Source organism: Oncorhynchus clarkii, chromosome 18, assembly GCF_045791955.1.
Source record: "Oncorhynchus clarkii lewisi isolate Uvic-CL-2024 chromosome 18, UVic_Ocla_1.0, whole genome shotgun sequence".
Lineage (NCBI taxonomy): Eukaryota > Metazoa > Chordata > Actinopteri > Salmoniformes > Salmonidae > Oncorhynchus > Oncorhynchus clarkii.
In genome coordinates, this window is record NC_092164.1 from 18,282,523 (window position 1) to 18,303,280 (window position 20,758).

The window sequence follows — 20,758 nt, forward strand, 5'->3', positions numbered from 1 at the left end:
CTCCCCCTCTCCATCTCTCCTCCTCTCACCTTCAGTTGGCTGATCTTGTGCTGACGTCTCTCCTCTGCTTGGGCCTTCAGAAGCTCAACCTCTTCCAGGAAGTGTAGCCGTTGCCGTGACAACGACTCCTCCAGCTCCCGGCGACACGCCTGTAGCTCTCTCACAGACGCACTCTTTAGCTCCTACACACACACACATACACAATGACCCCTCGTCTAATACAGTGTGTGAACGCACAATGAGAGAGTAATCCCTTTGCTTTTATATGCCATTAGAGACACAGTCAGCATTAAGACTACTGAGAAGGGGAATGGGATGTTCTGGAATTGTGTGTAAGTGTGTCAGACCTGAAGCTGCTGCTGGTGCTGTGTGTTGAGTTGCTGTGTCTCTGAGGTGTAGGTGCGTGTGAGCTCCTCTAAGGCGGTGCAGTGCTGTTGCGCCAACTCCAAGACCTTGGGACAGACACGACCAGATCAAAGCACACCTGAATGGATGGACAGATGCTCAGACTAATGGATAGACCAGCCAAGAGATGGAGGGATGAGTACCTTTTTCCTGAGGGCCTCCAGAGCCGTGTGGTGTTCAGCTTCTAAGGCCTCTCTCTGGATTGTCAACTCATTCTGAGAGAGACAGCAATAAAGAGAAAACAGAATTGTCTAATGAATACACAAGAACATTCTTTTTTTACTGTGGTGAATTTGCATCTTTCCTTGACATCAAATGACCACTGTTGTCTCACCTGGTGGGTGTGGCTGAGCTCTGTTGCCATGGCGCTAAACTTCTCCATGTGAAGCTGAGCCAGCTTCTTCCTCAGCTCCTCCCTGACAGACTGCTGCTCCAACCCATCACACTCCACTTCCCGCATATGCTCCGCCTCAAGCTGTGACTTCTGATAGCGTAGAGTCTGAGATAAGGGAACATTAAGATAAAATAGATGTGAAATGTAGAATACAGATATACAAGATTTAAAACTGTGTGTGTGTGCGCATGTTCTCACCTGGATCTCCCTCAGGTACGTGGTCTCCAGTGTGTCCATATTACCCAGCATCCTCTTCTCCAGCTCTTCCCTCTCTTCCTGATGCCGGTGTTCTAACTCTGCCTCCTGTGCCTCTAGCTGAGCCTCATTGGTTTCCTGTAGGACTGCCTCCAGGCGATCAAGCTCTGCCTTGCGTTTTGATTCAAGGCTGGTTTCCAAGACAACAAGCTCCTCCTTGTGTTTTGTTGCAATCTCCGTTGCCATTGCTTTGAGCTCAGCCTTGTGATTGGCCAACAAGGACTCCAGTTCCACTTTGTGATTGGTTCGTAGTGTGTCCATGTCCTTCGTGTGGTTGGTCAGTAGCGTGGTTTTCAGGAGTTTGATGGCGGCCATGTGTTCCTTGCTCAGCTCCCCCAGAGAAACCTCACCCTGCTGGGCCAGACGCTGCTCCAACTCCTCCCTCTCCTCCTGGAACCTACACACATGCAGAACAGGTCAGCCAGATTCATTTCAAGATGAAAGGACAGATACAGAGTGTTAACTGTCTCTGTGAATGCATTCGTTTACAATGGGGCAAACTTTCACTAGCTCGTGAGAATCTCTGGTATTATATGAAACACACTGTATTAACCTCCAGACCCCCCTAGTCTCTCTGGGTGTTTTACCCCAGCCAGGTCTCACCTGTCCTGGGCTTGGTGCAGCCTCTGGTCTCCCTGCCCCTGAAGCAGAGCAGTCAGCTCCTTGACCTCATCAGCCACGGTGGACTTGGCCCTGGCCAGCTCAGCTTCGTACTGGGACTCTAGTCTCTGTCTCACTGCCACCGCCTGGGGGTCTGGGGTAGAGACATGTGAGACAAAGGGCAAAGACCATACAGAAGAGACAGGAGAATAAGGGAGTTGTTGAACTACACAAAACCTTTTCATGTACTTACTCTGGTTGTTGTCCAGTGAGGCTTGTAGACTCCTGAGCGCTGCTCTCGCCTCCTCAATCCTTTTCTCCAGAGCTTTCCTTTCCGCTGCCATTCCTCTCTCCAGCTCCTCTCTCAGGGCAGAGACCCGTGCCTCCCCCTCCTCCTGAAGCTCCTGTCTGAGCCTCTGCACCTCCTCCGCTCTCCTCAGGGTCATCTCCTCCATCACACGTTCCTCTGCTAGTTTCACACCCAGCTCCTCAGCAAAGCTCTGCTTCAGCTAAAAACATTCAGGTCAACATAGTCATTCAGGGTCAAAACATCCAGGTCAACATAGTCATTCAGGGTCAAAACATCCAGGTCAACATAGTCATTCAGGGTCAAAACACGGTCATTCTGGGTCAACATGTGGCAACACTCATTACGCTGTCACAGAATAATGTTTATACAGTTGAAGTCAGAAGTTTACATACAGTGCCTTGCGAAAGTATTCGGCCCCCTTGAACTTTGCGACCTTTTGCCACATTTCAGGCTTCAAACATAAAGATATAAAACTGTATTTTTTTGTGAAGAATCAACAACAAGTGGGACACAATCATGAAGTGGAACGACATTTATTGGATATTTCAAACTTTTGTAACAAATCAAAAACTGAAAAATTGGGCGTGCAAAATTATTCAGCCCCCTTAAGTTAATACTTTGTAGCGCCACCTTTTGCTGCGATTACAGCTGTAAGTCGCTTGGGGTATGTCTCTATCAGTTTTGCACATCGAGAGACTGAAATGTTTTCCCATTCCTCCTTGCAAAACAGCTCGAGCTCAGTGAGGTTGGATGGAGAGCATTTGTGAACAGCAGTTTTCAGTTCTTTCCACAGATTCTCGATTGGATTCAGGTCTGGACTTTGACTTGGCCATTCTAACACCTGGATATGTTTATTTTTGAACCATTCCATTGTAGATTTTGCTTTATGTTTTGGATCATTGTCTTGTTGGAAGACAAATCTCGGTCCCAGTCTCAGGTCTTTTGCAGACTCCATCAGGTTTTCTTCCAGAATGGTCCTGTATTTGGCTCCATCCATCTTCCCATCAATTTTAACCATCTTCCCTGTCCCTGCTGAAGAAAAGCAGGCCCAAACCATGATGCTGCCACCACCATGTTTGACAGTGGGGATGGTGTGTTCAGGGTGATGAGCTGTGTTGCTTTTACGCCAAACATAACGTTTTGCATTGTTGCCTAAAAGGTCCATTTTGGTTTCATCTGACCAGAGCACCTTCTTCCACATGTTTGGTGTGTCTCCCAGGTGGCTTGTGGCAAACTTTAAACAACACTTTTTATGGATATCTTTAAGAAATGGCTTTCTTCTTGCCACTCTTCCATAAAGGCCAGATTTGTGCAATATACAACTGATTGTTGTCCTATGGACAGAGTCTCCCACCTCAGCTGTAGATCTCTGCAGTTCATCCAGAGTGATCATGGGCCTCTTGGCTGCATCTCTGATCAGTCTTCTCCTTGTATGAGCTGAAAGTTTAGAGGGACGGCCAGGTCTTGGTAGATTTGCAGTGGTCTGATACTCCTTCCATTTCAATATTATCACTTGCACAGTGCTCCTTGGGATGTTTAAAGCTTGGGAAATCTTTTTGTATCCAAATCCGGCTTTAAACTTCTTCACAACAGTATCTCGGACCTGCCTGGTGTGTTCCTTGTTCTTCATGATGCTCTCTGCGCTTTTAACGGACCTCTGAGACTATCACAATGCAGGTGCATTTATACGGAGACTTGATTACACACAGGTGGATTGTACTTATCATCATTAGTCATTTTAGGTCAACATTGGATCATTCAGAGATCCTCACTGAACTTCTGGGGAGAGTTTGCTGCACTGAAAGTAAAGGGGCTGAATAATTTGCACGCCCAATTTTTCAGTTTTTGATTTGTTAAAAAAGTTTGAAATATCCAATAAATGTCGTTCCACTTCATGATTGTGTCCCACTTGTTGTTGATTCGTCACAAAAAAATACAGTTTTATATCTTTATGTTTGAAGCCTGAAATGTGGCAAAAGGTTGCATAGTTCAAGGGGGCCGAATACTTTCGCAAGGCACTATAGACTTATGATGGAGTCATTAAAACTTGTTTTTCAACCACTCTACAAATTTCTTGTAAACAAACTATAGTTTGGGCAAATCGGGTAGGACATCTACTGTACGCATGATAACAATTGTTTACAGACAGATGATTTCGCTGTATCACAACTCCAGTGGGTCAGAAGTTTACATACACTAAGTTGACTGTGCCTTTAAACAGCATGGACAATTCCAGAAAATGAAGTCATGGCTTTAGAAGTTTCTGATATGATAATTGACATCATTTGAGTCAACTGGAGGTGTACCTGTGGATATATTTCAAGGCCTACCTTCAAACTCAGTGCCTCTGCTTGAAAGCATAGGAAAATCTAAAGAAATCGGCCAAGACCTCAGAAAAACAATTGTAGACCTCCACAAGTCTGGTTCATCCTAGGGAGCAATTTCCAAACACCTGACGGTACCACGTTCATCTCTACAAACGATAGTACGCATTGTATAAACACAATGGGAAGATGCAGTCATCATACCACTCAGGAAGGAGACGCGTTCTATCTCCTAGAGATGAACGTACTTTGGTGCGTAACATGCAAATCAATCCCAGAACAATAGCAAAGGGCCTCGTGAAGATGCTGGAGGGAACCGGTACAAAAGTATCTATATCCACAGTAAAACGAGTCCTATATCGACATAACCTGAAAGGCCGCTCAGCAAGGAAGAAGCCACTGCTCCAAAACTGCCATAAAAAAGCCAGACTACGGTTTGCAACTGCACATGAGGACAAAGATCATACTTTTTGGAGAAATGTCCTCTGGTCTGATGAAACAAATATAGAACTGTTTGGCCATAATGACCATTGTTATGTTTGGAGGAAGAAGGGGGATGCTTGCAAGCCGAAGAACACCATCCCAACCGTGAAGCACTGGGGTGGCAGCATCATGTTGTGGGGGTGCTTTGCTGCAGGAGGGACTGGTGCACTTCACAAAATAGATGGTATCATGAGGCAGGGAAATTATGTAGATATATTGAAGCAACATCTCAAGATATCAGTCAGGAAGTGAAAGCTTGGTCGTAAATGGGTCTTCCAAATGGACAATGACCCCAAGCATACTTCCAAAGTTGTGGCAAAATGGCTTAAGGACAACAAAGTCAAGGTATTGGAGTGGCCCTCACAAAGCCCTGACCTCAATCCTGTAGAAAATGTGTGGGCAGAACTGAAAAAGCATGTGCGAGCAAGGACTACAAACCAGCTCTGTCAGGAGGAATGGGCCAAAATTCACCCAACTTATTGTGGGAAGCTTGTGGAAGGCTTCCCAAAACGTTTGACCCAAGTTAAACAATTTAAAGGCAACGCTACCAAATACTAATTGAGTATATGTAAACTTCTTACCCACTGGGAACATGATGAAAGAAATAAAAGCTGAAATAAATAATTCTCGACTATTATTCTGACATTTCACATTCTTAAAATAAAGTGGTGATCCTAACTGACCTAAGACAGGCAATTTTTTCTAGGATTAAATGTCAGGAATTGTGAAAAACTGAGTTTAAATGTATTTGGCTAAGGTGTATGTAAACTTGCGACTTCAACTGTATGTATTTGCTGTGAGTGTGTTTCTCCAGTGTGTGTGTGTGTGTGTGTGTACCTTCATAGTGCGTGAGCGTAGCTCCATGTTGTGTGTGTCTGCCACGGCAGCCAGTTGTGTCTCCAGGCTCTGGATCATGGTCGTTCTGGTCTGCAGCTCCTCAGAGTGACACCACATCCTATGCTCCACCTCCACCTGTTCACATCACATTAGCAAACCTACTCCCACTGGAAACTTAACAGAACTTCGACTCACAGAATCTAATTCATTCACTATCATCATTCATACCTCCACCTGTCTGGCAGCCTCCAGACACACCCTCGTCAGCTCTGTGTGGAAGAGATTAGAGGGAAAGGATCAATTGAGGGAAAGAGAAAACCTTTTGAAGAATATTCCAATTGCTTGTGTGTGTGTGTGTGTGTGTGTGTGTGTGTGTGTGTGTGTGTGTGTGTGTCCCCGTATACCTCTGACATGGCTGTCTGACAGTTTAGCACGGAGTTGTTCCATCTCGAGGGCATGGCGAGTCTTCAGCTCCTGCAGGTCTCCATAGTAACGATCAGTCAGGTCCAAACGCACCTAGAGAGAAAAGGAAAGAGTGAGGGGAAAGACTAGGCCTGATCATAGGGGAGACTGCTCCTGTGTGTGTGTGTGTGTGCGCGCTCGCTCTGTGTTTACGCTCGGAAAATGTGGCGCCGGACATTTGACCGGCAGCATTTTAAATTTACCGGACATTTATTACATTTGCCGGACCAATGTGCATTGGGTGCGTAACCTGATTAGGGCGTCCCACCCACAGTGCTCTGAATTCCAGAAGTCCCATTTTGCATCCTCGAGTCTATGGCTTGTGTCCTTAACGAATTCCGATGCGCAATTTGAAGATGTGAGAATCACTGTCCACATGTATTTTTCTTCAGCCAACGAGAGAAGTAACGAACAGCAAAATCACAAGCCTACGTCAATTTACTATTTCACTTTGAGAAAGAAATAGCCAACCCCAAACAGACTCTGGGACAGTTGTGGGTTGATAAATCCCAAATTCATACAACCAGTAAGGCCTAGGATACACCCCAAAAAACGGTCGAAAGAAACGAGGCTCATGCGACAGATCAGAACATTCAGCTTAAACTGTTGATCAACTATTATTTCTTTACATTCTAAGAGCAGCAATGCGCACGAGGCAGTAGGCTTATGGAATGAACATTCACATGTATACAGTTAGCGGAAAACACTTGTCAAAAGGGCACCGCACATGCCAGCGATTTCAAGAGATGAAAATACCTGTTAGAAACGTAGAACGAGGGGAGATCTAAAGATGCAACAACTACCATGAGTTGCTAATATGACTAGGATTGTGCCTTTGGCTACTGGACAATGAAAGTTGATTTGAAAACCAACGTAAGAGAAATAGGCTTCTGGTTTCAAAAGCATATGGAAGTCTTTATAAAATAATTGCCTGCACATTTGGTTGGATTTTGCCTATGCTAATTTGAAGCAAGGTAAGACATGCCTAATAATATGTAGTTTCAAAGAATTAAGTATGTTTTCAAAATGCATACTGCCTCCAGCACATCTCAAAGTGGTGTGTGACGCACTGAATCCTGCCTAGTTGCCTAGGCACTTGAAATGGTGAATGGGAAGCGTGCTTCACCTACCAGATGAGAAATAACAAACTATTATTAAATCGTGGCCATCAAAACTGCATTAAGAACTGTTGCGCTTTTATAAACACAATCATTGCGCGTTTCACTCCAGCAGCAATAAACGAGCTGTTTGATGATCTGTAGCAGCAGCTCTCGCACGACATCGACAGATGTTTCAATCAATGAATACTGGCATTTTGGCCTATGGGATTTATTTATTGGCAAGGCCAATTTTATATATTGTCTTTTCATTCTTTTTGGAAGGGGGGGGGGCAAAAGCTGGCTATTACCGGTTAACAGTAAAACCCTGGTGTGTGTGTGTGTACCTGTAGCAGCTCCTCTCTGTAGGACAGGGCCAGAGAGGACTGTAGGTTAGACAGTTCCTTAGTGTGTCTCTCCTCCAACTGGACACGCAGCTGGTCAAACGCCTCCTGGTGTTTCTCCAGTTTCAGTGTGATCTCAGCCAGAACATCGTTCCTCTCCTCCTCCCCTCTCCCTTCAGACAGGAAACTACACAACGACAGCGGTCAGTAACATGGCCCACCACTGGCCCAGGCTTATAGATTGTGTGCAATTGGCGGCTGGTGGGCAGATTAGCCGATCGAGGCCTACTAGCATACCTAGCATCCTGGGTCTTGAGTACAGAGTCCTCCAAGGCTCCCTCCACCAGTCTCAGCTGCAGCAGGGCTATCTCCTCCCGGTAGCTCTCCTCTGCTACTCGCAGACGCTGCTCAAAGTACCTGACCGGGTACACATTAATTGGCTGTAAGTGTGTGTTCACTTGCATGGGTTTACATTGGTGTGTGTTCACTTGTATACCCTGTGCATGTACCTATCTGTATAGGTGTGTGTAGATCACATTCAGCTGCATAGGTGTGTGTGTGCGCGTGTACCTCCTCAGGTTCTCCAGCTCGACCTCGTTCTGCTCATTGATCTCCCGCCTCTGCTCGTTAAACTCCGCCTGCAGACGCTCGATGTCATCCACCCGCGACGAACGAGCTAGCAGCTGCTCCTTCAACTCTGGAGAGCGAGGCGAAGGAAAATGAGAAGGTATCTGAAATTCTGGTGGCTGACCAATCAAACCAATTATGTTCTAGCATAGGTCCAGAGTGTGTGTGTGTGTCTACTCACCTCCCAGTTCCTGGCGGTTGGTCCTCATGTTGTCTAGCTGAGCGACCTCCTGGTCACAAGTCTGTCTCAGAGTCACTTGCTCCCCATGCAGACGACACACCTAAAGGGGGGGGGGGGGGGGGGACGGACGGACAGAGAGATGTTTAGGAAAGGCACCATCCAAATCATAAAGCAAATCTCAGAAACAGAAGTGTGTGTGTTCACCTCCTGCTGTAGCTGTTGTGTTTGCTCCTCTCTCTCCTGCAGCACCACTTGATGTCTGGACACCAGATCCTCCACTGCACCTGGAGAGTAGCAGTAACACATTCATAACATCCTTACCACGTGTTTACAACATGCTTACAACATATGGACAAAATCAATAACACTTATTAGTCGACTCACGGGCAGCAGCGTCCCTGTCGGTCCAGGCCTGGCTCAGCTCCCCCTCCAGCCTCTGGAGCTCCTCCAGGCTAGCCCGGGCCTCGGACAGATCTGCCCCAGTCTGGGTGAAGGCTGCCTGGGTAGAGGAGAGTGATACCCGAGCCTCTGACAACTGTGTCTGGAGCTCTGACTGGGCCTTCTCTGACTCCTGCTGCCACCGGGATCTCAAAGCCACTATTTCTGCAGCCTGCCGCTCCTCCATGGACGCTCTCTCCTGGGAGACACGACTCTCACACTCCTGCCTCAGAGCATCTACACACACACACTTCAATCAGGTCAGATGAAGGTCCATTTGCTAAACAGAGCTATGCATTGGAGCATCTGAGTGAGAAGGCCCTATTCTACAACCATCATCCTCACCCATGTTCCTGTGATACTCCTGCTGCTCTCGCTGGATCCTCTCCTCACTCTCAGCTCTCAGCCTCTCCACCTCAAACTGCTGTCTGGCCTGCAGCACGGCCCTCTCCTGGGCCCACTTCTCCCTGAGGGAAGCCTGGAGCTCGCTTAGAGAGGCCTCCCGCTCCCGCTGCAGGTTGGTCTGGGAGAGCTCTAGCTGGGTCGTTTGGTGGTTGGTCAGGCTCAGACGCAGCGCCTCCAGCTCCAGGGCCTGTTGGCTCTATAGTGCGATAGATAAGAGAGAGAGGTAGGTAGGGGGTAGGGTTTCCATTAGGAAAATGTGAAGCCGGACATTTGAAGGAAGCATTTTAAATTTAACGGACACATGAGAAATGTACTTGACCCATACGTATTGGGTGCGCAACCTAATTAAGGCGTACACCCACAGTGCTCAGAATGACAGAAAACACATTTAGATTATGGTTATTCATTTTAAAGATCGCTCTGCCATTTCCTGGTTGCTAAAATTCAAATATTTTGCTTAATTTCAGTTTATGTAACAAAGCAAGTTAAGTGTAGAGAATCATTGTACCATCTAAACCACTGTGAACTATCTTAATGGGAAGCATAGAAATACCACACATAAAACAGCTCTACCACTTCTTAGACTTGCTTTCAATGACAACGACAGATCTCTAACACCCATTTCTATGATAATTTGGTCGGGTCTCCCAAAAAGTGACATATTGCAGCTTTAACAGAACACGCAACTTGATGATGCAACGACAGACACGCATCCTTACCAAAAACCAATGAGCACTTTGGAGATGATAGATTACCTGCCACAATTACTTTTCCTCAGCCAACAAGACGAGTAACGAACGGCAAAATCACTAGCGTATGTCAATCTAGACCATAATAGTTAAGATAATCTATTGGTCAGCTAGTCGTTCTGTGGGAGAAAGAGATAAACTATTCCAAACAGACTCTGGGACAGTTGTGGGATGATAGATCCCAAATTCATACAACCAGTAGGCTAAGAGATATAAAAATAAAAAATTTAAAAAAGGCAATGAGGCCAATGCAACAGATCTGAACATTTAGCGTAACTTTTGAATAAACTATTATTTACTCAGATGATTAGTGCAGCAACACACCAAAGCAGTAGGCTACGCATGTTTGTTCCATAATGCAATTAACAGGAAAACACAGCTGTTAAAGGCACACCGCAAATGCAAACAGTTGCATGTGACAGATGAAAAAAATCTGTTCAAAATATAGAAAGAGGGGAGATCTAAAGATGCAGGAACTAGCATGAATGAGTTGCTAATATGACTAGGATTGTGCCTTTGGCTACTGGACAATGAAATAAAGTTGATTTGAGAACCAATAGAACATGAGAGAAATAGTCTACTGGTTTCAATGGAAGTCTTCGTAAAATAATGGCCTCCACATTTCTATGGTCGGATTCTACTTTGAAGCAATGCAAGACATGCCTCATAATATGAAGTAAAACGTTCAGGTTTCAAACTATTAACAATATTTTCTCCAAATGCAAACTGCCTCCAGCTCATTGTAAAGTGGAGTGTGACAGATTGAAGCCTGCCTACTGTTGTACTTGAATGGCGAATGGGAAGCGAGCTACAGTGACCAATTGAGGAATAAAAATAGTAAGTCTTTAAATCGTGGCCATCAAAACATTTAACACGCGATGATTGGGCTTATAAAAGCATGTTTCACTCCAGCAGGAAGGAATGAGCTGTTTGAGGACCTGTAGCAGCAGCTCTCGCCGCTGACAGATTTTCCACTCATATTAGGTTCTGTATCTGTATGCTGTGCTTGTGATAAACATAACGACCAACGAAAATATACGCGCTAATTGAATTTCACTAAATAGACTGGTATTTCCATCAATGAATTATTTAATATTTTTTGGGACAACTGGCCGGCTATTATCGGCTAACGGAAAACCTGGTATGGGTGGTTGTGTGTGTGTGTGTGTGTGTGTACCTGTATCTGCAGTAGCTCTGCTTGGTGGGCTGTCTCCATGCTCTCCCTCTGGTCCCCTGATAGCTCTGCCTTCAAACGGCTAAGCTCCTCCCTCTGCTGTGACATCATCTCCAACAGCATCCTCTGGTGTTCTCTCTCGTTCACCTGGAGACAGAAAACAAGAGATAGAGGGTGGATGACTAGCAGAACACAGGTATGTGAATAGGTTGTTGTTGTTGTTGTAGTGTGTGTGTACCTGTTTGATAAGGCTGATCTGTTTCTTCTGCTCCTCCTCCAGACTGTGTCTCTGCTCACACAGCTCTCTCTCCAGACGGCCGCTCAGCTCAGACACCTCCTCCTGGTGTTTCTCCTGCAGCTCCTGCACGTCCTCACTGTGAGATCTTCTCAGTCTCTCTGTGGCCTCCTCCACAGACCGCATCTGCTGCTCCAGGAGAGCTTTTACCTCCTGCTCCCTCTCCCTCCGCTGCTCCTCCAGCAGGCATCTCACCCCCTGCACCTCCTCGTCCTTCTCCTGCCTCTCCTCCTCCCACTTCTCCCTCTCCTCCGCCACCTGAAAAAGAGAATTCATATGTCTGTTCAGTACTTCCTGAACAGGTCCAAATACATATCATAGTCTAATCATCATCCTCCTCCTCCTCACCTCTTCCTCCTTGTCTCGGAGCTGTCTCTGGAACTCCTCCATCACCTTCTCCATCCTCTGTGTGGTTCTGTCCATCTCCTCCTCTCTCCTTCTGCCCTCCTCCCTCTCCCTCACTCCCTGGGCCTGCAGCTCCTCCAGGTTCCACAGATTCTGTCTCAGACACAGCAACTCAGACTCTACCTCTGTTTTCTCCCTCTCCGTCTGCTCTGTCCTCCTCTCCCTCTCCTCCGCCTCCTGCCTCGCTGTCTCCGCCTCCTTCTGGACTCTGTCCATCTCTTTCTGAGCGGTGTCGAGCTCCAGGGTTTTCTGACTGAGGAGGGCAGTGGTGGTTTTGTGCCTGGTTTTAGTTTCTTCCAGCAGGGCTAGAAGCTGGTCACGATGGGTCTGGAGAGGAGAGGCGGGGTTATTAGCTTGGACCCAATTAGAACTAAACAAATCCATTAGAGGGAGAGAAGAACACCGGGATTAGCTAGTGGAAGATGAGGAGAAACAAGAGTGAGAGGGAAGAAGAGAGGAAAAAGTGAAAAGAGGGAGAAGTAGTGAGGGAGTAGGAAGAAAGCTCCTAGCTACCTGTAGTGACTGTAGCCGTATTCCAAACAGAGCATGAACTTCAGAGGAGACAGAGTCTCCTGCCCATTTCACCTCCTGCAGAGAGGAGACCAGCTGCTCCTGCTGCTTCAACCTGGAGAGGACACTCTTCTCCTCCTCCACCTCATCTTTCTCCTTGTTGCTTGCTATCTCCAACCGGACAGAGGAGAGCAGCTCCTCCTTCTGTTTTAGACGATCGAGGAGGAGAGATTTCTCCGCTTTTAGCTGTTCCATCACTCGTTCCTGGCTGGGGAGGAGGGTACCTCCCTCCTTCTCTAGGAGAGGAGAGGAGTTGAGTCTCTCCATCTCTTTCTCTCTCTCCTCCATTAAGGTGCAGAGTCTGTTCTTCAGATTGTCCTCCTCGTGTGTTTTCAGGCTGACCTCCTCCTCAGCTCTCCTCCTCTTCTCTCGCTCCTCCTCAAGCTCCCAGTGCACCTCCTGCAGCTCCTCAGAGACCTGGGCCCACCTACACACACCATGAACATGAGCTGTAAGTTCTCCAACACAAAGATATGGAAGACAGGCACACGTTATAACACACTCACCTGGCCCTGGCCTCCTCCAGATCCTCAGCGCTCCTCCTCAACTCCTCCATCACCACCTCCTTCTCCCTCTCCCTTAGAGCCACCTCCTCCCTGAGGTCTCCACACTGCTGGATGAGCAGCTCCTTGCCCAGGTCTGAGACCTCCTGACTCTCCGACGTCTCACTGAGCCTCTCAGAGGTCTCGCTGGCGTCTCGTGAGACAGAGAGGGGGTCGTTCTGCCACTGGGAGGCGAAAGAGGGCAAGGTTTCGTTCTCAGGGTCGGGGTGGTGGGACTGTGCAGTGGATTGTGGGACAGAAAAGTGAGTCTGTTCTTCCTGCGAAAAGGACAGCTGGGATTGGTCACCACCGCTGATGATGTCACTGTCCAGCTCAAACCTGTGGTGGGATGGAGGCAGAGAGGGATGAGAGGACTGAAAGGAGAGAGATTAGGAGATGTGATTTGTATGGGGGGAAAAAATCCACCATAAGGGCAAAAATCACACATACAGTAATTTCCCTCTGACCTGTAGTTGCCAGAGTTGTCCAGCAGGCTGTGCCCTTCCAGAAAGCTGCACTCCTCCAGAGTTTCATTGGCCCAGGACAAGTGTGTGTGTGAGGGGAGGGCCGAGGGGAGGTAGCGCTCCAACAGCGGGGTGCCATCAGTGGGGAGGGACAGGTCTAGAAGGTACTCCTCTCTCTCCTCCCCCTCCTCCTCCTCCACACTAGCCTTGGCCTGGTTCAGTTTGTCTTTAGAAGCCTTGAACCCCAACTCCTCTCTCGTTCTCCCTCTCTCCCCCAACACCTGTCGGACTCTCTGCACCTCCTCTCCAAGTCTCCTCTTCTCCTCTTCCCGTCTTTCCCCGATCTCTCGCTCATCCTCCCTCTCGTTCCTTCTCTCCCTCTCCTCCTCCAGTCTCCTCCTTAGCTCCTGCAATTCCCTATTCAACACCCCCTTCTCCTCCTTGTACTGGTGGATCTCTCTCCTCTCCTCCTCCCTCCCTGTCCTCTCCTCTTCTAGTTGGGAAAGCATGAGCTGGTTTTTCTCCCTCTCCTCTAGCAGCTCTTTCCTCAATGTGTGTATCAGTACATCCATCTCAGGATCAATACATTGTTCTGGGCTCTCACACCCAGCTCCAGTCTGTTCATGTTCCATTCGGAGTGTGCGTATTTGGTTCCCTGGTTCTGTTACTGGGACCTCCAGGTGGTTGGGGAGTGAGGGAAGGTCGTGGGAGCTGTGGTCAGGCCGGGAGGCCTGCCGCTGGGCTAGGGAGAGCGCTGAGCCCCACTGGGTCCTGGAGCTAAAGAACTGAGAGGTCTGGAAAAGACAACAGGGACATCGGAGAACTTACATTCACTATTTCATTAATAGCAGTAAAATAAAATAAAACGTTTAAAATGTTGTCAATCACAATCATGTGTACTGTACTTGTTTAACATTTTTTTGAAGTGTGTGTGTGTGTGTGTGAGCGTGAACCTGCTGTAGCTGCATCTTCAGAGCCTGTATCTGTCCAGTGAGGGAGAAGGCCTCCTGCTGTTCCTTGTCTCTGCTCTCCAGCGCCTCCTGCAGGTTACAGCTCAGTCTGCTGATGATCTCATTACGCTTCTCTACTGCGGCCTGTAACTGCTGCAGAGAGAGAGACTATAGAGTCAGACACGGACGCGCACACAGACGTAAAACACCTTACTTTATTACATTTTATTCTGTTCACTTTGGATTAAAAGTGTCTGCTAAATGCCACATATATGATTGCAAGGGGAATGCAAAATATAACAGAGTGAGAGGAACAGGCAGAGATTGAGAGAGAGCAGAGGGGGAGAGCGAGCGAGCGGGCGAGGGGAGAGAGAGCGAGCGAGCGGGCGAGGGGAGAGAGCGAGCGAGCGAGCGAGGGGAGAGAGAGAGAGCGAGCGAGGGGAGAGAGAGAGAGCGAGCGAGGGGAGAGAGAGAGAGCGAGCGAGGGGAGAGAGAGAGAGAGAGAGAGGGGAGAGAGAGAGAGAGAGAGCGAGCGAGCGAGCGAGCGAGCGGAGAGAGAGCGAGCGAGCGGAGAGAGAGCGAGCGAGCGGAGAGAGAGCGAGCGAGCGGAAAGAGAGAGCGAGCGGAGAGAGAGCGAGCGAGCGGAGAGAGAGCGAGCGAGCGGAGAGAGAGCGAGCGAGCGGAGAGAGAGAGCGAGCGAGCGGAGAGAGAGAGCGAGCGAGCGAGGGGAGAGAGCGAGCGAGGGGAGAGAGCGAGCGAGCGAGCGAGGGGAGAGAGCGAGCGAGCGAGCGAGGGGAGAGAGAGAGCGAGCGAGGGGAGAGAGAGAGAGCGAGCGAGGGGAGAGAGAGAGCGAGCGAGCGAGGGGAGAGAGCGAGCGAGCGAGGGGAGAGAGAGAGAGCGAGCGAGCGAGGGGAGAGAGAGAGCGAGCGAGCGAGGGGAGAGAGAGAGAGCGAGCGAGCGGAGAGAGCAAGCGAGCGAGGGGAGAGAGCGAGCGAGCGAGGGGAGAGAGAGCGAGCGAGCGAGGGGAGAGAGAGCGAGCGAGCGAGGGGAGAGAGAGCGAGCGAGCGAGGGGAGAGAGAGCGAGCGAGCGAGCGAGGGGAGAGAGAGCGAGCGAGCGAGGGGAGAGAGAGCGAGCGAGCGAGGGGAGAGAGAGCGAGCGAGCGAGGGGAGAGAGAGCGAGCGAGCGAGGGGAGAGAGAGCGAGCGAGCGAGGGGAGAGAGAGCGAGCGAGCGAGGGGAGAGAGAGCGAGCGAGCGAGGGGAGAGAGAGCGAGCGAGCGAGCGAGGGGAGAGAGAGAGCGAGCGAGCGAGGGGAGAGAGAGAGCGAGCGAGCGAGGGGAGAGAGAGCGAGCGAGCGAGGGGAGAGAGAGCGAGCGAGCGAGGGGAGAGAGAGAGCGAGCGAGCGAGGGGAGAGAGAGAGCGAGCGAGCGAGGGGAGAGAGAGAGCGAGCGAGCGAGGGGAGAGAGAGCGAGCGAGATAGGGGAGAGAGAGAGCGAGCGAGCGAGGGGAGAGAGAGAGCGAGCGAGCGAGCGGAGAGAGAGAGCAAGCGAGCGGAGAGAGAGAGCGAGCGAGCGAGGGGGAGAGAGAGCGAGCGAGCGAGGGGGGAGAGAGAGCGAGCGAGCGAGGGGGGAGAGAGAGCGAGCGAGCGAGGGGAGAGAGAGAGCGAGCGAGCGAGGGGAGAGAGAGAGCGAGCGAGCGAGGGGAGAGAGAGAGCGAGCGAGCGAGGGGAGAGAGAGAGCGAGCGAGCGAGGGGAGAGAGAGAGCGAGCGAGCGAGGGGAGAGAGAGAGCGAGCGAGGGGAGAGAGAGAGCGAGCGAGGGGAGAGAGAGAGCGAGCGAGGGGAGAGAGAGAGCGAGCGAGGGGAGAGAGAGAGAGCGAGCGAGGGGAGAGAGAGAGCGAGCGAGGGGAGAGAGAGAGCGAGCGAGGGGAGAGAGAGAGCGAGCGAGGGGAGAGAGAGAGCGAGCGAGGGGAGAGAGAGAGCGAGCGAGGGGAGAGAGAGAGCGAGCGAGCGAGGGGAGAGAGCGAGCGAGCGAGGGGAGAGAGAGAGCGAGCGAGGGGAGAGAGAGAGCGAGCGAGCGAGGGGAGAGAGAGAGCGAGCGAGCGAGCGGAGAGAGAGAGCAAGCGAGCGAGCGAGGGGGGAGAGAGAGCGAGCGAGCGAGGGGGGAGAGAGAGCGAGCGAGGGGAGAGAGAGAGCGAGCGAGGGGAGAGAGAGAGCGAGCGAGGGGAGAGAGAGAGCGAGCGAGGGGAGAGAGAGAGCGAGCGAGGGGAGAGAGAGAGCGAGCGGGGGAGAGAGAGAGCGAGCGAGGGGAGAGAGAGAGCGAGCGAGGGGAGAGAGCGAGCGAGGGGAGAGAGAGAGCGAGCGAGGGGAGAGAGCGAGCGAGGGGAGAGAGAGAGCGAGCGAGCGAGGGGAGAGAGAGAGCGAGCGAGCGAGGGGAGAGAGAGAGCGAGCGAGCGAGGGGAGAGAGAGAGCGAGCGAGCGAGGGGAGAGAGAGAGCGAGCGAGCGAGGGGAGAGAGAGAGCGAGCGAGCGAGGGGAGAGAGCGAGCGAGCGAGGGGAGAGAGAGAGCGAGCGAGGGGAGAGAGAGAGCGAGCGAGGGGAGAGAGAGAGCGAGCGAGGGGAGAGAGAGAGCGAGCGAGGGGAGAGAGAGAGCGAGCGAGGGGAGAGAGAGCGAGCGAGGGGAGAGAGAGCGAGCGAGGGGAGAGACAGAGCGAGCGAGGGGAGAGAGAGAGCGAGCGAGGGGAGAGAGAGAGCGAGCGAAGGGAGAGAGAGAGAGAGCGAGCGAGGGGGAGAGAGAGAGAGAGCGAGCGAGGGGAGAGAGAGAGAGAGCGAGCGAGGGGAGAGAGAGAGAGAGCGAGCGAGGAGAGAGAGAGAGAGCGAGCGAGGGGAGAGAGAGAGAGCGAGAGAGGGGAGAGAGAGAGAGAGCGAGCGAGGGGAGAGAGAGAGAGAGCGAGCGAGGGGAGAGAGAGAGAGCGAGCGAGGGGAGAGAGAGAGCGAGCGAGCGAGGGGAGAGAGAGAGCGAGCGAGCGAGGGGAGGGAGAGAGCGAGCGAGCGAGGGGAGGGAGAGAGAGAGCGAGCGAGGGGAGAGAGAGAGCGAGCGAGGGGAGAGAGAGAGCGAGCGAGGGGAGAGAGAGAGCGAGCGAGGGGAGAGAGAGAGAGCGAGCGAGGGGAGAGAGAGAGAGCGAGCGAGGGGAGAGAGAGAGAGCGAGCGAGGGGAGAGAGAGAGAGCGAGCGAGGGGAGAGAGAGAGAGCGAGCGAGCGAGGGGAGAGAGAGAGCGAGCGAGCGAGGGGAGAGAGAGAGCGAGCGAGCGAGGGGAGAGAGATAGCGAGCGAGCGAGCGGAGAGAGAGCGAGCGAGCGAGGGGAGAGAGAGCGAGCGAGCGAGGGGAGAGAGAGCGAGCGAGGGGAGAGAGAGAGCGAGCGAGCGAGGGGAGAGAGAGAGCGAGCGAGCGAGCGAGCGGAGAGAGAGAGCGAGCGAGCGAGCGAGCGGAGAGAGAGAGCGAGCGAGCGAGGGGAGAGAGAGAGAGCGAGCGAGGGGAGAGAGAGAGAGAGAGAGAGCGAGCGGAGAGAGAGAGAGAGAGAGAGAGAGAGCGAGCGAGCGAGCGGAGAGAGAGAGAGCGAGCGGAGAGAGAGAGAGCGAGCGGAGAGAGAGAGAGCGAGCGGAGAGAGAGAGAGCGAGCGGAGAGAGAGAGAGCGAGCGGAGAGAGAGAGAGAGCGAGCGGAGAGAGAGAGCGAGCGGAGAGAGAGAGAGAGAGCGAGCGGAGAGAGAGAGAGAGAGCGAGCGGAGAGAGAGAGAGAGAGCGAGCGGAGAGAGAGAGAGAGAGCGAGCGGAGAGAGAGAGAGAGAGAGAGCGAGCGGAGAGAGAGAGCGAGCGGAGAGAGAGAGCGAGCGGAGAGAGAGAGCGAGCGGAGAGAGAGAGCGAGCGGAGAGAGAGAGAGCGAGCGGAGAGAGAGCGAGCGAGCGAGGGGAGAGAGCGAGCGAGCGAGGGGAGAGAGCGAGCGAGCGAGGGGAGAGAGCGAGCGAGCGAGGGGAGAGAGCGAGCGAGCGAGGGGAGAGAGCGAGCGAGCGAGGGGAGAGAGAGAGCGAGGGGGGAGAGAGCGAGCGAGGGGAGAGAGAGAGCGAGGGGAGAGAGAGAGCGAGCGAGCGAGGGGAGAGAGAGAGCGAGCGAGCGAGGGGAGAGAGAGAGCGAGCGAGCGAGGGGAGAGAGAGCGAGCGAGATAGGGGAGAGAGAGAGAGAGCGAGCGAGATAGGGGAGAGAGAGAGCGAGCGAGCGAGGGGAGAGAGAGAGCGAGCGAGCGAGCGGAGAGAGAGAGCAAGCGAGCGGAGAGAGAGAGCGAGCGAGCGAGGGGGAGAGAGAGCGAGCGAGCGAGGGCGGAGAGAGAGCGAGCGAGCGAGGGGAGAGAGAGAGCGAGCGAGCGAGGGGAGAGAGAGAGCGAGCGAGCGAGGGGAGAGAGAGAGCGAGCGAGCGAGGGGAGAGAGAGAGCGAGCGAGCGAGGGGAGAGAGAGAGCGAGCGAGCGAGGGGAGAGAGAGAGCGAGCGAGCGAGGGGAGAGAGAGAGCGAGCGAGGGGAGAGAGAGAGCGAGCGAGGGGAGAGAGAGAGCGAGCGAGGGGAGAGAGAGAGCGAGCGAGGGGAGAGAGAGAGAGCGAGCGAGGGGAGAGAGAGAGCGAGCGAGGGGAGAGAGAGAGCGAGCGAGGGGAGAGAGAGAGCGAGCGAGGGGAGAGAGAGAGCGAGCGAGGGGAGAGAGAGAGCGAGCGAGCGAGGGGAGAGAGCGAGCGAGCGAGGGGAGAGAGAGAGCGAGCGAGGGGAGAGAGAGAGCGAGCGAGCGAGGGGAGAGAGAGAGAGCGAGCGAGCGAGCGGAGAGAGAGAGCAAGCGAGCGAGCGAGGGGGGAGAGAGAGCGAGCGAGCGAGGGGGGAGAGAGAGCGAGCGAGGGGAGAGAGAGAGCGAGCGAGGGGAGAGAGAGAGCGAGCGAGGGGAGAGAGAGAGCGAGCGAGGGGAGAGAGAGAGCGAGCGAGGGGAGAGAGAGAGCGAGCGAGGGGAGAGAGAGAGCGAGCGAGGGGAGAGAGAGAGCGAGCGAGGGGAGAGAGAGAGCGAGCGAGGGGAGAGAGAGAGCGAGCGAGGGGAGAGAGAGAGCGAGCGAGCGAGGGGAGAGAGAGAGCGAGCGAGCGAGGGGAGAGAGAGAGCGAGCGAGCGAGGGGAGAGAGAGAGCGAGCGAGCGAGGGGAGAGAGAGAGCGAGCGAGCGAGGGGAGAGAGAGAGCGAGCGAGCGAGGGGAGAGAGCGAGCGAGCGAGGGGAGAGAGAGAGCGAGCGAGGGGAGAGAGAGAGCGAGCGAGGGGAGAGAGAGAGCGAGCGAGGGGAGAGAGAGAGCGAGCGAGGGGAGAGAGAGAGCGAGCGAGGGGAGAGAGAGAGCGAGCGAGGGGAGAGAGAGAGCGAGCGAGGGGAGAGAGAGAGCGAGCGAGGGGAGAGAGAGCGAGCGAGGGGAGAGAGAGCGAGCGAGGGGAGAGAGAGCGAGCGAGGGGAGAGACAGAGCGAGCGAGGGGAGAGAGAGAGCGAGCGAGGGGAGAGAGAGAGCGAGCGAAGGGAGAGAGAGAGAGAGCGAGCGAGGGGGAGAGAGAGAGAGAGCGAGCGAGGGGAGAGAGAGAGAGAGCGAGCGAGGGGAGAGAGAGAGAGAGCGAGCGAGGGGAGAGAGAGAGAGAGCGAGCGAGGGGAGAGAGAGAGAGAGCGAGCGAGGGGAGAGAGAGAGAGAGCGAGCGAGGGGAGAGAGAGAGCGAGCGAGCGAGGGGAGAGAGAGAGCGAGCGAGCGAGGGGAGGGAGAGAGAGAGCGAGCGAGGGGAGAGAGAGAGAGCGAGCGAGGGGAGAGAGAGAGAGCGAGCGAGGGGAGAGAGAGAGAGCGAGCGAGGGGAGAGAGAGAGAGCGAGCGAGGGGAGAGAGAGAGAGCGAGCGAGGGGAGAGAGAGAGCGAGCGAGGGGAGAGAGAGAGCGAGCGAGGGGAGAGAGAGAGCGAGCGAGGGGAGAGAGAGAGCGAGCGAGGGGAGAGAGAGAGCGAGCGAGGGGAGAGAAAGAGAGAGCGAGCGGAGAGAGAGCGAGCGAGCGAGCGAGCGGAGAGAGAGAGCGAGCGAGCGAGGGGAGAGAGAGAGCGAGCGAGCGAGGGGAGAGAGCGAGCGAGCGAGGGGAGAGAGAGAGCGAGCGAGCGGAGAGAGCGAGCGAGGGGAGAGAGCGAGCGAGGGGAGAGAGCGAGCGAGGGGAGAGAGCGAGCGAGGGGAGAGAGCGAGCGAGGGGAGAGAGCGAGCGAGGGGAGAGAGCGAGCGAGCGAGCGAGGGGAGAGAGAGCGAGCGAGCGAGGGGAGAGAGAGCGAGCGAGCGAGGGGAGAGAGAGCGAGCGAGCGAGGGGAGAGAGAGCGAGCGAGCGAGGGGAGAGAGAGCGAGCGAGCGAGGGGAGAGAGAGCGAGCGAGCGAG

At 53.2% G+C, this 20,758-nt stretch overlaps 1 protein-coding gene across 1 annotated transcript in view; it reads right to left on the reverse strand.

Moving 5' to 3' along the window:
- LOC139373137 (pericentrin-like) overlaps window positions 1-20,758 on the reverse strand; it is a 46,961-nt gene that overhangs the window by 18,549 nt on the left and 7,654 nt on the right. Inside the window, exons 4-27 of the mRNA XM_071113274.1 lie at window positions 14,315-14,464; window positions 13,365-14,155; window positions 12,862-13,236; window positions 12,299-12,782; window positions 11,729-12,112; window positions 11,324-11,638; window positions 11,089-11,232; window positions 9,103-9,358; window positions 8,704-8,994; window positions 8,524-8,603; window positions 8,320-8,419; window positions 8,082-8,208; window positions 7,809-7,928; window positions 7,515-7,698; window positions 6,013-6,124; window positions 5,837-5,877; window positions 5,609-5,743; window positions 1,908-2,163; window positions 1,658-1,808; window positions 998-1,451; window positions 740-904; window positions 549-620; window positions 348-452; window positions 30-182 (exon numbers count right to left, since the gene is read on the reverse strand). Coding sequence (XP_070969375.1) covers window positions 30-182; window positions 348-452; window positions 549-620; window positions 740-904; window positions 998-1,451; window positions 1,658-1,808; window positions 1,908-2,163; window positions 5,609-5,743; window positions 5,837-5,877; window positions 6,013-6,124; window positions 7,515-7,698; window positions 7,809-7,928; window positions 8,082-8,208; window positions 8,320-8,419; window positions 8,524-8,603; window positions 8,704-8,994; window positions 9,103-9,358; window positions 11,089-11,232; window positions 11,324-11,638; window positions 11,729-12,112; window positions 12,299-12,782; window positions 12,862-13,236; window positions 13,365-14,155; window positions 14,315-14,464 — 5,445 coding nt within the window. The remainder of the gene's footprint in view (window positions 1-29; window positions 183-347; window positions 453-548; window positions 621-739; window positions 905-997; window positions 1,452-1,657; window positions 1,809-1,907; window positions 2,164-5,608; window positions 5,744-5,836; window positions 5,878-6,012; window positions 6,125-7,514; window positions 7,699-7,808; window positions 7,929-8,081; window positions 8,209-8,319; window positions 8,420-8,523; window positions 8,604-8,703; window positions 8,995-9,102; window positions 9,359-11,088; window positions 11,233-11,323; window positions 11,639-11,728; window positions 12,113-12,298; window positions 12,783-12,861; window positions 13,237-13,364; window positions 14,156-14,314; window positions 14,465-20,758) is intronic.